Source organism: Cryptomeria japonica, chromosome 9 (assembly GCF_030272615.1).
Source record: "Cryptomeria japonica chromosome 9, Sugi_1.0, whole genome shotgun sequence".
Classification (NCBI taxonomy): Eukaryota; Viridiplantae; Streptophyta; class Pinopsida; order Cupressales; family Cupressaceae; genus Cryptomeria; species Cryptomeria japonica.
In genome coordinates, this window is record NC_081413.1 from 435608357 (window position 1) to 435626800 (window position 18444).

Consider the following 18444-nt stretch of genomic DNA (forward strand, 5'->3'; position numbering starts at 1 on the left):
GTCACACTGACTACAGTTGGATGGTTAAATCCAATAAGAATGTATTGCACAAAATAGCATCTTCATATGCTAGATTGAGTACCGGTGTAATGCTGATATGCTTCCACAAAAACCCTCCTTCAATCTTCAGATGATGTCTGCGTGTATAGCTCTACTTAATCTCGCGTATACCTTCACACAATCCTTTTTTGCATTCCACATTTGATCTTACAAATAAGATCTTACATTTATACCATAACCTAAGACCAATTTTAGTAGGTCGGCTCTACAAGATATTACAATAAAAACATTTTACAAACAATATAATATTCGATGCAATAACCGATTGAATATGTCGGCTTAATGCATTTACAACAATAATTAATCATCTCCATAGCATGCCATGTTGATCTGGAAAAGATAAACCTGTCGGTGTAACCCTAGACCTATTTGCCGGTAACAGCAAATATGCAACTATGAATATACCAATGAACAAAACTCCAGGACAAGATGTCCAGATGATGTCTTTGACATTACCAAGTGTTTTCCATGCCATTCCAAGTGTCGGTGATCATTATATCTTGTCGGTGTATCAGATACCAATAACTGTGCAATAGTTACTTGCTTGTTGGTGAATGCTACTGGATCTCCAAAGTGCTAGTGTTTTAGTAGGTGTTGACATCAATGACAAAACCATACCAAAATACCAACAATCTCCCCCTTTGGCATTGATGGCAACACAAGATGGAAAAAATATCAAAGTGCCAAAACAAAAATGCCAAGTATCAAAAACCAACAATCTCCAAAAAGATTATAACCGGAAAGTAATAATCTCTCCTAAACAACGATCTCTCCCCCTGGGAGCAACATGTGTTTTCCAAAGTTTTTCCATATCAATCTCTCCCCAAAAGATAGTAAAGATAATGTGTTTTCCAATATATATCTCTCCCCCTTTGACATCAAATGCCAAAGTTACAATAAAACCAGGTTCATATACAAAAGACCAATCAATTCAATATACCAACTACTCCCCCTGAGAAGTAGCTTCCTCATCAAAGACCAGAATAAAAGATTTCTCTGTTAATTATGTCGGTTGATGACAATCATCAATTGTCTAAGTCTCTACCGGTGGTGGTATGACTCCAAGCTGATCTCTGAGATATTCAAAAGTCTCATTAGGCAAAGGTTTAGTGAAAATATCTGCAATCTGCTCTTTCGTATTCACATAAACCAGTTTTATCTCCTTTGCTTCAACTTTTTCCCTTAGAAAATTCAGTTTGATAGAAACATGTTTGGTTTTAGAATGTAATACCGAATTCTTAGATATATCAATTGCTACAGTGTTATCACAATAGATAGTAATAGGTTCCTTGCATTTTACCTTTATGTCTTTCAACATTTGCTTAAGCCATAGTACCTATGTACAGTTAGTTGCTGCTGCAACATATTTTGATTCTGCTATTGATAAAGATGTACAACTTTGTTTCTTACTCAACCAAGAAACTAGTTTGTTTCCAAGAAAGAATGCTCCGCCGGTGGTGCTTTTTCTATCATCCACATCTCCTGCCCAATTTGCATCTATGTATGCACATAATTCAAAGTTTTCATCTCTAGGATACCATAATCCAAGATTTATAGTGCTTTGTAAGTACCAGAAAATCCTTTTTACTGCTGATTCATGATTTTCTCTAGGATTACTTTGAAATCTTGAAACAATACATACTGCATTCATAATATCAGGTCTGGTTTGTGTCAAATACAGTAAACCTCCTATCATAGATTTGGATCTAGTTGGATTAACAGGTGTAGATTCATCCCTTTGTGATAATTTGTCATTTGTTGTCATAGATGTGCTTACCAGTTTAGAGTTCTCCATCCCAAATTTCTTTAGTAACTCTTTTAAGTATTTGGATTGACTCAAGAATATACCTTTATCAGTCTATGAAATCTGCAATCCTAAAAAGAATTTTATTTCTCCAATCATAGACATTTCAAATTCTTGCTGCATTTTAATAGAAAATTCCTTACATAATCCATCTTCTCCTCCAAATATTATATCATCAACAAATAATTCTATAATCAAGATGTCATCATTAGTTACTTTATAATATAAATTGTTGTCTGCATTTCCTTTAGTAAAACCAATATTTAAAAGATACTTATCCAATCTTGCATACCAAGCTCTTGGAGCTTGTTTTAGTCCATACAGAGCTTTTCTTAACCTGCAAACCATATCATTGTCATCTGCCAAAGAAAATCCATCAGGTTTTTCAATGTATACTTCCTCTTCAAGATCTCCATTCAAAAATGCACATTTAATATCTATTTGATAAACTTTGTAGTTCTTGTGTGTTCCAAAAGCCAAAAATAATCTGACTGCCTCAATTCTAGCTACCGGTGCAAAGGTTTCATTGTAATCAACTCCTTCTTTCTGAGAATATCCCTTACACACTAGTCTTGCTTTATTTCTGACAACCTTACCATCTTCATTAAGTTTGTTTCTAAATACCCATTTGATTCCAATTACATTTTTATCTTTAGGTCGGGGAACTAATGTCCAAGTGTTGTTTTTCTCAATTTGTTCTAATTCTTCTTCCATAACTTTAATCCAAAATTTATCTTCACATGTCTCATTAACAAATGATGGTTAAATTTGAGAAATAAGACATGCCTCTTCATTTGTCAATCTTCCTCTTGTCATAACTTCTTTAAACTTGTTTCCAATTATCTGATCTTCAAAATGATTTAGTCTTACATATTGGGATGTTTTAGTTTGTTGTTGTTCCTCAATTACTGTGGAATCCTTAGATGATACCGGGGTAACTGGATCTTCATTCTATACCGGTGGATTTAGAGTAGGTTCATTTGTCAAAAATTTTGTTGCCGGTTCAGAGTCTATATACCTTGAAGTTCCTCTGAATTGTTCATCAATCTTTACATTTGTACTTTCAACAATTTTCTGCAATCTCTTGTTAAAACATCTATATGCTTTGCTCTTAGATGTAACCAAGAAATATTCCTTCATCACTTCTAAGATCAAATTTGCCAATATACTCATCTCTTCTGATATAACATTTACTTCCAAAAATTCTGAAATACTTAAGAGTAGGAGTATTACCAAACCATAGTTCATTAGGGGTCTTACCGGTTTCACCTTTGATGTGAACTTTGTTAAATATATAGACCGTTGTGCTGACTGCTTCTCTCCAATACACATGTGGTAGGTTTGCTTCTGATAACATACTTCTTGCTGCATCCAAGATAGTTTTGTTTTTCCTTTCAACAACTCTTTTCTGTTGTGGTGTCTGAGGTGCTAATAGTTGTCTTCTGATTCCATTCACTTCACATAATGTATTAAATTCCTTAGATGTAAATTCACCTCCTTGATCTGATCTTAAACATTTGATTTTCTTACCAGTTTCATTTTCAACCAATGCTTTGAACAGTTTGAACTTTCCAAGTGCTTCTGATTTTTCTCTGAAAAAAGTAACCCAACACATTCTAGAATAGTCATCAATGATTAGCATGAAATATATAACACCTTGTAAGCTTTTAGTTCTAGTTGGACCACATAAATCAATGTGAATCAAATCAAGAGCATTATTTTATTTTTCTGGAATACTTTTGAAACTAGCTCTAACTTGTTTTCGAAATTGACATTCTATACATACTGTATTCTGAGGTTTGACAATTTTAGGTAAATCTCTAACTGCCTTAGTAGTACTGATCTTTACCATGCAATCAAAATTTACATGATAGAGTCTCTTATGTCATAACCAACTTTCATCTATATGTGCAATTAAGCATATCTTTTCATTGTTATTCAAATGAAAGATATTACCTCTAGTCTAATTACCGGTTGCAATTTCCAAACCAGTTCTGTTCATCATTTTGCATTTTCCATTTTTAAATTGTAACTGAAATCCTTTCTCAACTAATTGACCAACACTCAAAAGATTATGTTTTAATCATTCAACATAGTAGACATTGTCAGTGTTATGTTTACCATCAAGAGATATTGAACCCTTTCCTTTGATTGAACAAGCTTTGTCATCTCCAAATCTCACTAAGCCTCCATTGCATTTTTGAAAGTTCAAGAATTTACCTTTGTCTCCTGTCATATGATGTGAGCATCCTGAATCAATGATCCATTCATCCTTTACTTCAACTTTAGCTGTCAGAGCCTGTACTACTGATTGAGTAGTAGGTGTTGGTTGATCTTCTGTTATAGCAACAAAAACCCATCCATTGTCAGTCACACCTTCATCAGCAATGTAACAAGATTTGTCTTTATTCTTCTTAAATCTGTATCTTTGATATTCAGGGTTAGGCTTGTATGTTCTTCTAACTTCTTCTCTTAGTCTAGCATGTCTATCAGGGCATCTTGAAGCCATATGACCAATCTTATTGCAGTTAAAACATTTAAAGAGTGTTTTACCTTCATACTTAATTCCAACTGGACCTTTAGGCATTTTCCTTGCAAATAGTGCTTCAAATTCTTCATTTTCTTTCCTACTTTCTTCAAGTTCTCTTGCATAAAAGGCTTTCCAATCAGATTTGTCAAATGATGGAGCAGATGATGTTGATGCTTTAAAGGCCAAATCTGTCTTTATAGTAGCAACAGGACCAAATTCTTCAATTTCAAAAGCTGAAAGTTTCCCAATCAATGTATCCCTAGTTACTGATGTATTAGGCATTGTTCTTAACTCATTTATAGCAGCGATTTTCATTTTATATGCCGGTGGCAATCCTCTTAAAACTTTTGAAACAATTTCATCCTCACTTAAGGTTCCTCCACAACATTTAATACCCAAAACAATTTCATTTACTCTTTCCATAAAAGCATAAATCCTTTCATCTTCTTCCATTTTCAGATGTTCATACCTGACTCGAAAGCTTTCAAGTTTTGCAATTTTGACTGTGGAATCTCCTTCATTCAGTGTTTCCAAATGATCCCAAATAGCTTTAGCAGTAGACCTATCTGATAGTCCCATGATTTGTTGATCTGATAATGCGCTCAAAAGTGCTTCTCTTGCTTTGCAATCATTTTCCTCATCTTTTGTCAAGTTAGCTGGACTGGGCTGACCTGGTACAACAGCAGTATAACCATTCTTTGTAACTTCCCAGATGTCTTTTCCAATGCAATTTAGATGTGTCTCCATTTTGATCTTCCATATGCCATAGTTGGTTCCATCAATTTTAGGATTGTCCTTCCTGAAATAATTAGTAGACATTGGATCTCCTCAAGTTGTTAAACTTCTACAAAAGAGGACTAAGCTCTGATACCAATTGTTAGGTCCCGGAGACAACTGAGAGGGGGGGGAGGGGAGGTGAATTAGTTGTCTAATAAATTTAAACCAAAAATAATTTAACCAACTTAATGCTTAATACCGATAAACCAGTTAAGTATGTCGGTAGACAGTTATAACAGTTAATTGCTATACCGATAAGGATTGGTGCACGAAACATAAACACAAAGTCATCCACAACACATAACACCAATATTTGTACGTGGAAACCCTATAAGGGGAATAACCACGGTGGGAAACCTTACTCACAATCAGATGATACTACTGCAGATAGTAAGTGTACATAAATGGGGTCTGCACATGCAGAAAGACCAACAACCTAGAACTCACTGCTCAATCACAAAATGGGAGTCACACTGACTACAGTTGGATGGTTAAATCCAATAAGAATGTACTGCACAAAATAGCATCTTCATATGCTAGATTCAGTACCGGTGTAATGCTGATATACTTCCACAAAAACCCTCCTTCAATCTTCAAATGATGTCTGCGTGTATAACTCTACTTAATCTCGCATATACCTTCACACAATCCTTTTTCGCATTCCACATTTGATCTTACAAATAAGATCTTACATTTATACCATAACCTAAGACCAATTTTAATAGGTTGGCTCTACAAGATATTACAATAAAAACATTTTACAAACAATATAATATCCGATGCAATAACCGATTGAACATGTCGGCTTAATGCATTTACAACAATAATTAATCATCTCTATAGCGTGCCATGTTGATCTGGAAAAGATAAACCTGCTGGTGTAACCCTAGACCTATTTGCCCGTAATAGCAAATATGCAACTATGAATATACCAATGAACAAAACTCTAGGACAAGATGTCTAGACAATGTCTTCGACATTACCAAGTGTTTTTCATGCCATTCCAAGTGTCGGTGATCATTATATCTTGTCGGTGTATCAGATACCAGTAACTGTGCAATAGTTACTTGCTTGCCGGTGAATGTTGTTGGATCTCCAAAGTGCTAGTGTTTTAGTAGGTGTTGACATCAATGACAAAACCATACCAAAATACCAACACACTAAAGCAAGAGCCCAAAAAGAGTGAAATTGTAAAGAGGTTACAATTTACAACACTACATATGATAAATTAGTTTAAATCATTTCTACACAGTTCTTGTAATGATTTTATAGTTTTAATAGTGTACACAATTCCTATAACAATTTTTTAACAAAATTCTTGTTGCAGTTTTAAATAAATGTTCATGTTCTAGCTGCATTTCATCCACACTCACCTCACTTTTCCCAGTCCTTAATTTTGACCTATCAATCTGATTTATAAATTAAATTATCATGTGTTAAATCTACTTCATTCCTTACACCTTAAGAATTTCTTTCTCCCTTCACAAGAAAAAGCATCATCTTCTTCATTAAATTCATACAAATTATTTAAATAATATTATAAAAACTATATAATAATACTTTTAACTGGTTCATGTTTTCTTAGTTAACTGAAAATTCGAGCTAATCAGTAGCCCTGCTTTGGAGAGCTGCTAATAAAATTTTGAATGAAAGCTGGGCAGTAGTATCCAAATTTGGATTGGCATTTGTAGCAGCAGAACATTGTGAAGAAATTCATGATTTTTTTGCATAATTATATCTGCTCCAATATTTCATTCCTCTCTATTTGATCTGAGTCTTACCAAACCAGTAGCAGACACAAAATAAGATTGACTTAGAACCCCGAGAGTAAAACACATCTCCATCTATATTATTAATGAGACAAACTGATTGATATCTCATTTCCACACACATGCACACTATGCATCCATTTTATCCAATGCTTTTACATTTCTGCCATGAAAGATCACTTGCAGACTTTAAAACTGGTACATAATCTAATTCTACCTCATACGATGAGTTTGAAGAGTGAAAACCATCAGCACATTCAATATAAGAAACCAGCTATCACTGCAAGAAGACAACTGAAGATTTTGATGCTTTACATCTATACACCATGAAAAATGCTGTTATTGCAAGCACGGTCTACCTTCTGTGCAAGTAAATGACTCATTGTAGAGTTATGTTTCAGTTCCACTACACATTTTGAGTACTGCTGCGGTTTGATCCCAAGGCCTTGATGGCCCCTGCTCTCAAAATATACTGATGGAAGGCTGCTGCACCAAAAGCTCCAATGAATGGACCCACCCAAAAGATCCACTGCAATTGCAAACACAGTGTTTTGGAAAATGTTAACAAGGAGATAGTGACTAGAAAATGGAAAGTGGGTTATGTGAGGGCAGAGCCAAGAGGAGTATGAGATACATACATGATCATCCCATGGATGCTGGTGACCATACACAACAGCTGCACCAAAACTTCTTGCAGGATTGATGCCTGTTCCTGTTATGGGAATTGTAGCCAAGTGTACCATGAAAACAGCAAACCCAATTGGCAATGGTGCCAAGACCTGTAGATACAAATGGTTTAGGTCAACTGTTAGATAATTCTAGTATTTGGGCCAGACATTGTTTCTAAGTCTTGGTCTAGCCTGTTCAATATATGGTTTTTTAGCATCACAAATAGAAGGGGAGTGGATAGCATAGCAAATTGATTTTACAAAAGATAATGGCCTTTGGAATTTTCATTATGGAATTTACAGACACAGATTGCTATACAGAAAAAAATGAAGTATATCAATGTTCACAAATGACCAACTGGATATAAAGAAACCCAAAAGAACAATTGTAAGTTTAGAATAAAGAAGAAAATCCCTCAGGGTACTACCAAAATAAAAAGCAGTTTTACCCATAATATGGGAGAATGCATAAAAAGTATCTATTATATTAGATTTTCATAATTTATAGTAATGATTGTCGTCGTTTCTGGATTCTATTGTGTGAGTTTTTGCATCGATGTTTCAGATCACACTCCATGGTTCATTATCAGGATGTAAAAGAGTGATCAGAAACATTGATGCAAAAAATGCACAACCGAATCCAGAAACAGCAACAATTAACACCAAAATAGATATCTACAAGAATTTGGACAAAATGTTGACCAATATCAGACGCATAAGATCATCATATCTAGTCAGAGTTAAGATAGATGAGAAAATGAGGTTCATCACACGGCACAGGGTAACTCATAAAGCCTATGATTAAGAAGGCAAAGACAACGACCACAAGGCAAGGAGATCCACAGAGCAGGCTTAAGAGATGCTAATTCCAATGTTAGCACCTTGAGGACCGGCAATGCTTTTGGCCTACGGAGTCGTACATACAGATTTATTCTATCTAGACTGATCTCATATGAAAAAATCAATTAGCCTGGCCCAAGCTCAGCTGTTCATATCTGAATTCAATGACAAGGGTCATCATAAAATAAGCAATCTTCAAAAGTAGTGTCACTCTTCAAAAAGTTGGGTGCTTAAGCACCAATTTTCTATAGCACACGGATTTGAAGCCTCATCTTTGTTTAGTGAGTTGCAGAATTCCAACCCTACTTTGAATCCTAAAGAAATACATGTTGGTTTGTATTTCTTCTGCATGAAATCCAATACCATATAGATAAACTGTCCCTTCCAGACACTAAAGGTAATTGTGACCATCAAAATAACAAGATCATAAAGGCGATGGGATCACAGTGAATTTGTGAAACTTTGCTTGATGACATCAAAAGCTTAAAAGAGGAAAAGAGAAGTCATGAGGAGCCTGCAGGTTTAAGCTATGGTGAGAGTCATAAAAAGAAGAAGGAAAGAGAAAATGCTGCAAAAGGTGGATTCCCGCCTAAGGTGCAGCAGTCATGTGTTGCCCCAATAAGGTTGAGGTCACCGGTTCAAGCCCGCAGCCGAAGTGGAAAGAATTCCAATAGCCCAGGCCAATATCTTCTTTCAAGGGATGGGAATAATTGCTATCTTACAGAATCAATTAAAGGGTTCCATCGCTTGAAAAATAAAAACTAATAAATGCATTTGAAAAATCAGAAGGGATTCGAGAATGGCCCCTCTTGTCCTGTTTTGAAGAACAATGATACTAGAAAAGAACTTAGGGAGAAAAATATTTAGATCCCGATGATTCTACAGAAGTGCTTTCCTAATGATAATGGATTGTGGGAGCTTAATGCCCCTTAGAAGGATATTATTCTTGTCTTAGAATATAAACAGTAATTTTACTGAAGGTAACAGAGGCCTTACAGGAACATGAGAATCACGGGCATTGCGCTTGGGATCTGTAGCGGAGAACACCGTGTAGACAAGCACAAAGGTTCCAATGATTTCTGCTGCCAATCCCACTCCTTTAGTATAACCAGGAGCCACAAAATTAGCTCCACCTCCATACCTATCATAATAAGATTTTTGAAATGCCTTCACCAGTCCAGCTCCACAGATAGCCCCCAAACACTGAGCACTCATGTACATAACAGCCCTTGGTAAGGACACCTTCCTGGCTAAGAAGAGCCCAAAAGTTACAGCAGGGTTAATGTGACCTCCTGCAGACATTATCATCAAAGTCAGAATGAAACCCAACAAGGAATTTATGCACAAACAGCTATGCAAACTTATGGTAGATTATTTCCTTCAAAAACCAATTCATATCTACATTGAGGGAAGTAGTAGACAAATTAAGAGCAAAACTGAAAAACCTTCATAGTTTCACTGAAACTCCACCAGTCATTTTACTTTACGGATTATCTCGATTCACTCAAACAATTTCAATTAATCGTTTGAATTAAATGATTACCTCAATCCATAACTACAAGACAATCAGTTTAACTATTTCGCATGGATTAATTTAGATCAGTGGCCATTTCAAACAGGTGGATAACTTGAGGTAATGTGGATTAATTTTTTTCTTGGCTTAATCTGAAATTTCACCTTGTCGAAGGCAGGACTAACAACTACTCGAGAGAATCCACTAAGACACGTCAAGAATAGCAAATTCTAATGGCCTAATGGCTGATAGATACATTGCACTGGGAAGCAGCCCAATACTCTGCAATTTAAGATCAACGACCCACATGGGGTACTCTGCAATTTAAGATCAGCAACCCATATGAGTTTTGGATTTCTTTCTGGAATTGTCATTTTTTGAGACAAGGGGTGAAGAAATGGTATTGAAAACTAACATATATTAACTGCCTTTAAGGTCACTCATCACAATAGTACTTCCCCCTAGTCTGAATTGTGCATGATTATATAGCTTTTTTCACAGTCAAGCCGATGTGAGAAAAAAAATAAAAAAATTTACAAGTAAGATTTAAGGCTGGTGAGGCCTAGGCTCAAATTTAAACCATGCTTAGAGAACACCCAAATCAACTCCAGAGAAATCTTGGCAATGCCCAGTGAGCTGAAGACAATACTTGCCATGTCTAAAGTTAAAGAGCTGCTACCCATCATATATAATGAAACAAAAACTGAGCTTCTCTGATGAAAAGGAAAGTTAGATAATGGTAAAAAGAGAGTTATGGCAGATGCAAGCATGTCTACTCACAGAAGACAGAGACACCAGTAAACCTATAAAACCATACAAATCACTGTGAAATTATGCAAAACTGAGGTGTAAACTGCACCATTCCTTCAACTAGAAGAAATGGGGTCTATAAAATTTAAGAGCAACCCACGGTAGGACTCCACCATCTTACTGACCTGAGATACCAGCAGTGCAGTAAACTAAAACAAAAATCATTCCTCCAAAAGCCCAGGCAATACCCAGAATACCCACACTCCCACAACCAGCCTGGGTTCTGGAATGCCCAATAACAGTGGCAATGGTGATGTAAAGAAAGAGCAGTGTAGCAATGAATTCTGCTATCAATGCTCTATAGAAAGACCACAACCCAAATTCATTCACATCTATAAAGGCAGCAGGTGGTGGGTCTTGGTAGTCCTTAACATGCTGCTGCTGTGTCTCACCATCTTCCTTTGCCATCTCTTAATCTCTTTGTTTTAGCTTTTTCCTCTTAACACAATCAGTGTAGTGTTGTTCTTTCTCAGAGACTCTGTGTCCTCTGGAGAAACTGAGAGCTGCAATTTATGGGCTTGGGTGAAGCTTGACTGGACCCAGCCCAGTATGTACGTATCAGCCATGGCCCACTACCTCCTTCTACTGTTCGATAGTGTTCAATTTTTAAACTCGGTTTTTGTGGTTGAAGATTTGTTTGAATATTTTAAGCCGCAACATGGGTCACTAATCTTTCCCTAATGACAGAATATATCTTGCTACGATTTCTACTTATGGGGACTTTTGTTTCCTAATATTTCGAATATAGATGGAAAGTGATTTGGAGTCCAAATTTGTTTTCCACATGGAAATGGTACTGTATTTTTTTATCGGGATAGTGGTATAGGAAATCTGTTATATCATGGAGTGTGATGTTTCAGAGATAAGCACGTCAATATAATTATATCTATTGTTTAATACAATTTATTCAGCAATTTATATTTTTTCAAATAAGAAAAAGATTGAACTACGGAAGATCAAAATGACAAGGCAAGGTGTCTTATAGACTATTTTTTAACCTCGTGGGTGTAAAACAGATCTATCTATCTCATATTTTGAAGATAGATAGAGAGTGGTTTGACATCCAAGTTTGTCTGTCAGCTAGGATTTTAAAGCTCATTCAGTATTATTGGCATGAGTTTTTTGATCATATAGTTTAGATAAGATTGTTTTTGGATTCAATTGTAAATTATAACTAGGTTTCAAATCTTTCATTTTATTTATTTTTCAAGGTATCTTCAATTTAGCATATTATGATTTTTTTTTCGAATTTTGAGTGAGTTGAAATTGATTCATGACCACCCTTCAAGAGACACCATGCTCAAACACTACTTATGAATAAGATTTCAAACTTGCAACCATCGCTCATATTTTTCAATGATTCAACCATCAAATTTGTACTTGAAAAATAAGATTTTAAAATTATTTTTAATAATCACAAACATACAAAATATTCATAATTAAATAAAATATTTAAAATTAATCAAGAAAAATATTAATTGTTCAAAATATTTTTATATTTTTTAATATTTAAAATATAATTTATAATAATTAGTGTTAAATAATTTATTAGGATGCTATTAATGTAGCTAAGTAAAGTTTAAATCTCATTTTTTTATGAGTGGCCTATTATTTAATCTACCAAATCAGTCTTAATAAAGAAAAATAATAAAAATGGAAAACCCTATAATAGTGTAATTTTAAAATACAACATGTAAAAAGCTTATATATTCATAGGTACGTTCTGTGAGCAATTTTACAATTTGCTTTTGGTCGGTAAAAGGTTCAAATCAAATTGTATCAGCATGATGGATAATACATACCACTATAAGCTTTTTAATTATTTGTGTCAAGATGACACTAAATTGTGCCTGTGTGCTTTTGCATTTTTGGTTGGCAAATATGGGCATTTTTTAATATTATATCCACAATAAATCAATCTTGGATATAATTGGTTCTTGGATCATATTATCACTTTAGAAGCAATAGAACATTTGATTTTCTCTATGAATTTCAACAAGAATATTGGTAAATTGTTGGGCTTCCAATGTAATTTCACAAGGTATGTGGCATCATATCAAGGAGGATTTCTATCATATATACTTGGAGGCTTTGGATAAAGGTTTGGTAGTCCTCAATATAAATAAGGGTTTAATCAAATACTTCCTAAAGGAAAAAATAAAAATACCATCTTTAGATGACATTCAATTAATTTATTAAGCACTTCTTAGAAAAATATTGCTAAGGCCTTGCTATTTCATTTAAACCCATGGTGTAAGGTATAGTGAGACCAAAATAAATGAGGTTTCTTTGTAGTAGGTTTATTCTTGGTAATATAATTTTGGTTTGGGAAGCTAGTGAATGGGCTCAAAATCTAGACTAAAATACATTGCTAATAAAATTAGCCTTTGATAAAGCCTATGATAGAATACATTGGATATTCATTCATGATATATTGCAATAGTTACATTTTGGGCCCAAAATCCATATGCATAGTTAGATATTATTTAGACATGTCAAGGCTCAATTGGTCATTAATAATTATCTTAATCACACCACTGGACTAAGAGGAGGGGTGAATCAAAATTGATCAATCAGTTAAACTTTATACCACAAATCAATATCAACTTATCTTTAATACTGTCAACGACAATGAAAGATAAAACAATGAACACCACGCACAAGAGAACACTAGATATATGTGGAAAACCTAAAAAGAGAAAAACCATGGTGAGGTAAACTCACAATATATGAACAAGATTATAATAATTGTTTTAGGCATATTGCCAAGGAAGCTCACTGTTTTTAGAAGGACTTGCATAATGAGGTGCACTACCCTAGGGCAAGATACAAGGGACTTTCAGGTGAGACTCATTGCCTCAGGGAAAGATACAAAGAAATTACTAGGGAGACTCACTATCTCCAAGAAAGTTACATGAACATTTGAATCAAAATGAATAAACATTCAACTTAATGACTCTAGAGATCTCCAAGCAAAAAGTTTCCCTTGAATCTCTGTCTCAAGTGACCAACTTCAAAACATTCACCACACACTTTCTCTACCTCAACTTCGCATCACATAATCTACAAATGATATGATCATGTGAGCACTTTGATCTACCACACACATCTACCACCTTATATTTACATCTTCCACAATCCACACTAATTTGATCTTCTATATATTTCATCCTCTTCATCACCAAACATAAATTAGGTCAGCCAGAACAGGGAACAAACATAAGTCCTATCAAGTCGTCCACCAAACACAATTGCAGTGAGAGTGATTCAATCCAGGAGATAGATAGGACCTAATACATTTTACATATTTCTAAGTGGTCCTAAACATCACACATGCTGACACACATCCTCCAAAAATTGAAAACAAGGTCACGTGCAGATAAACCATGTAGCACATAACTAGTTAGCCCAAAAATGTATCTTCCAAATGAATTAACTCAATGCGGATTCCCACAACCCAAAGAAGGACCCAAATACAACTTATCACAATCTCCAATGCTGGTGGAGACATCCAAGGATACACCACAAGCAAGAGAACAAATTTTGTCATCCAAACTAGAGCAATTAGCTCGAACAACTAACATTAGAAACAATACAACGCCAAACAAATCATCCAACATAATTCAAAGCACATAATGATGTTTCTTGAATGTCCAATAATATTTACAAATACTTCTTTCTTACTATCACATCAAAAACAAATTGGCACAACATGAACAAATGTAAAATACCTTATTCCAAAAAGCTAGAAACCTCAGTCATGAATAGAACATCATTATCAACTCTTGTACAACACATCAACACCTAAAACTTTATCTGAGACACAACACAATCATTACAATCATGACTTCCAAGATGCAACAATAGAAACATCAATATATAGAAATGTGAAGCATTTCTCTAACCAATACTCACAAACAACCAGACTACCAACAAACTGCAATTACCAACCACATTAACTGCAACTCAAGGACCTGAAGAAAAAGGAGTGCAATGTCCATAAAGCATACATGTTATGTTAAAATCTACAAGACCATATCATCAAATGTGGAGAAATGAGGAGGAATGTTATGCTTTCTTCCAAATTGTGTTTAGAATACATTCCTACAATTACTTATTCCATCAGCCTTCCAAAGAATAGAATGTCCTAGAAACATCATAAACCATCATCTTGTAGCATGCACATGATCCTCATAGTCATATCCACTTTATTTCCATTCTTCTAATCCTTGTCTTAATATTCCTCACTTCAATGCATCTAATCCCCATCCTAATATAATATGATCATCATTATACCATCTATGCCAATAAGCACACTATCAACATAAAATATTGAGTGTAGACATTAGACGCCAAGAAGGTGGGCATTCACAACACAGAGCATCAACAACCATTATCCTGTTGGTATTATAGATGACTTCGTCATGTGTTGCATTGGTTTTGTCATTGATGTCAAAACTTATCTTTCTGGAGGTCTACATTGTTGATTTGGCACTCTGGTTATATTGGTTTGTTGTTGATCCGGCACATTGTGGTCTCAACATGGATATTGGCTTATGCACAGTCATTAGTATATGTTTCACCGGCAGCTCAGGAAATTGATGATGACTTGTTATCATCTGGAGTTCATTTGGTTATGTCAAAGACATGGATTGGATGTTTACATTTGGCATTTTTCTTATTGGTTTGATCGGGTTCACATATTTGCCTTAACCGATAGATAGGTCTAGGTTATGGACCGGTACAAGATATCATGTTCCAAATCAGCACGACACATTTTAGAAATGGTTTATTGATTGGATAATGTGTAAATGTATTGAGGCTGACATAGTGTATTGCATCAAGACTTATTTTGTAAATGTAATAGCTTTAGGGAGCCGACCTAATCATGAGGTCTTAGGTTTTGTATAAATAATTGTAAGATCTTATTTGGAAGAAATATATGAGTGTGTGCAAATATTGAAGATCATTGTGAAGAGCGAAAATAAGTAGATCCTTGTGTGAATTATGCAGATATTATCTGAAGGTTTAAGGAAAGGTTATGAAGGTGTTTGGCACTCATGGTCAGAGCTTAAACTGGTACTGAATCCAGCATTGTAGATGCTATACTGAAGCAGTACATTGTTATTGGATTTAACCATCCAATTGTAGTCAGTAAGACTCCTATTTTGTGATTGAGCAGTGAGCTCTATGCGGTTGGCCTTTCTGCATGTGCAGACCCCATTATTGTATTCACTTACTATCTGTAGTAGTATCATCTGATTGTGGGTAAGGTTTCCCACCATGGTTTTTCCCCTTACAGGGTTTCCACATCAAAATCTTTGTGTCATGTATTGTGGATGTTGTTTTTCTTTATGTTTCATGCATTAAGTTGTACCAGTATTGCTATAACTGGTAATATGTTTTACTGACACTGAGTATTAAGTTGGAATAATTTATTTTGGGTTATAATTTATTGACAACTGATTCACCCCCCCTCTCAGTTATCCTTGTCGGTTCCTAACAATTGGTATCAGAGCCTAGTCCTCTTTTTGCAGAAGCCTAACAGCTTGAGGAGATCCTATGGCAGCAAATATCTTTTGGGAAGAACAATCCCAAACTTGATGGAACTAACTATGGTATATGGAAGATCAGAATGGAAACACATCTGAATTACATTGGAAGAGATATATGGGATGTTACAAAGAATGGGTATGTTGCTCATAATCAGAATAACTCTCATCCACCGACCTTGGCTAAAGACCTGGAGAATGATTGCAAAGCAAGAGAAGCACTTCTAAGCACATTATCAGATCAACAAATCATGGGATTATCAGACAGATCTACTGCAAAAGCTATTTGGGATAAACTAGAAACATTGAATGAAGGAGATTCCACTATCAAAATTGCAAAATTGAAATGTTACTGGGTTAGGTATGAAAATTTAAAAATGGAAAAGGATGAAAGATTTGGAGATGACAAAGCTTATCATTTCGAGAATGTCATGGAGGTCTAGTAAGATTTGGAGATGACAAATCTTGTTTAATCAAAGGAAGAGGCACTATATCTTTTGTTGGTAAGCACAATACTGACAATGTTTATTATGTTGAAGGTTTAAAGCATAATCTTTTGAGTGTTGGTCAGTTAGTGGAAAAAGGATTTCAATTACAATTCTAGAATGGAAAATGCAAAATCATAAACCGAACTGGATTGGAAATTGCAACCGGTAATCAGACTAAAGGTAATATCTTTCATTTGAATACTAGTGATAAGACATGTTTGATTGCATAGATTGATGAAAGTTGGTTATGGCATAAAAGACTCTGTCATGTGAATTTTGATTGCATTGTAAAGATCAGTTCAACTAAGGCAGTAAGGGATTAACTAGGATTGTGAAACCTCATAATACAGTATGTAAGGAATTTCAAATGGGAAAGCAAGTTAGAACAACATTTAAGAGCATTTCTGAGAAATCCAATAATATTCTTGATTTAATTATACTGATTTATGTGGTCCAGCAAGAACAAGGAGTCTTCAGGGTGATAGATACTTTATGCTAATAATTGAAGATTATTCTAGAATGTGTTGGGTTACTTTTCTCAAGGAGAAATCAGAAGCTTTTGGAAGATTCAAGATATACAAGGCAATGGTAGAGAAAGAAACCGACAAGAAAATCAAATGTTTAAGATCTGATCAAGGAGGATAATTTACATCTAGGGAATTTAATGCATTATGTGAAGAGAATGGAATCAAAAGACAACTATCAGCACTTCGGACACCCCAACAGAATGGAGTTGTGGAAAGGAAGAACAAAACTATACTAGATGCAGCAAGAACCATGATGATGGAAGAATATCTACCTCATATGTACTAAAGAGAAGCAGTGAATACAACAGTTTATACTTTCAACAGAGTTCACATCGAAGGTGAAACTGGTAAGACCCCTTATGAACTATAGTTTGGTCATATTCCTACTCTTAAATATTTCAGAATATTTGGAAGCAAATGCTATATTAGGAGAGATGAGTCTATTGGCAAATTTGGTCCTAGAAGTGATGAAGGAATATTTCTTGGTTATTCAACTAGAAGCAAGGCATATAGATGTTATAATAAAAGATTGCAGAAAATCATTGAAAGTACTAATGTGAAGATAGATGAACATTTTAGAGGAGAATCAAGATCTATAGGTTCTGAACCGGTAGTAGAAATGATTATAAATGAACCAACACAGATTGCACTAGAACAGAATGAAGAACCAGTCACACCAACATCATCAGAAAACTCAACTGTGACTGAAGAACAACAACCTGTAAGTGGAAATCAGAATAAACCCAGGTATGTAAGATTGAATCATTCAGAAAATCAGATAATTGGAAATAAAAATCAAGGTGTTATGACAAGAGGAAGATTGGCAAATGAAGAGGCATGTTTAATCTCTCAAGTTGAACTAGCATCAGTTGTTGAAGCATGTCAAGATAAACATTGGATAAAAGCAATGGAAGATGAATTAGAACAGATTGAAAAGAATAATACTTGGACATTAGTTCCCCGACCTAAAGATAAAAATGTAATTGGAACTAAATGGGTATTTAGAAATAAACTTAATGAAGATGGCAAAGTAATCAGAAACAAAGCAAGATTAGTTTGTAAAGGTTATTCTCAGAAGGAAGGAATAGATTATAATGAAACCTTTG

At 34.8% G+C, this 18444-nt stretch overlaps 1 protein-coding gene across 1 annotated transcript; it reads right to left on the minus strand.

The window, feature by feature from the left end:
• Positions 1-6828: 6828 nt before the first annotated feature.
• LOC131037961 (probable aquaporin PIP2-8) lies at positions 6829-11317 on the minus strand. The gene is made up of 4 exons (XM_057970228.2): positions 10897-11317; positions 9445-9740; positions 7579-7719; positions 6829-7469 (listed from the first exon to the last, which is right to left on the minus strand). Exons 1-4 carry the CDS (start codon positions 11177-11179, stop codon positions 7347-7349), a joined length of 843 nt encoding a protein of 280 aa, XP_057826211.1. The 5' UTR covers positions 11180-11317; the 3' UTR covers positions 6829-7346.
• Between the last annotated feature and the right edge of the window lie 7127 nt (positions 11318-18444).

Excerpts from the sequence above, each read along its gene's own strand:
- LOC131037961 (XM_057970228.2), bottom strand. The coding sequence starts at position 11,179 with ATGGCAAAGGAAGATGGTGAGACACAGCAGCAGCATGTTAAGGACTAC. Across the intron at positions 9,741-10,896 it reads CTGCACTGCTGGTATCTCAG|GAGGTCACATTAACCCTGCT; the intron begins GTCAGTAAGATG and ends TAATGTCTGCAG. Across the intron at positions 7,470-7,578 it reads AGCATCCATGGGATGATCAT|TGGATCTTTTGGGTGGGTCC; the intron begins GTATGTATCTCA and ends TTGCAATTGCAG.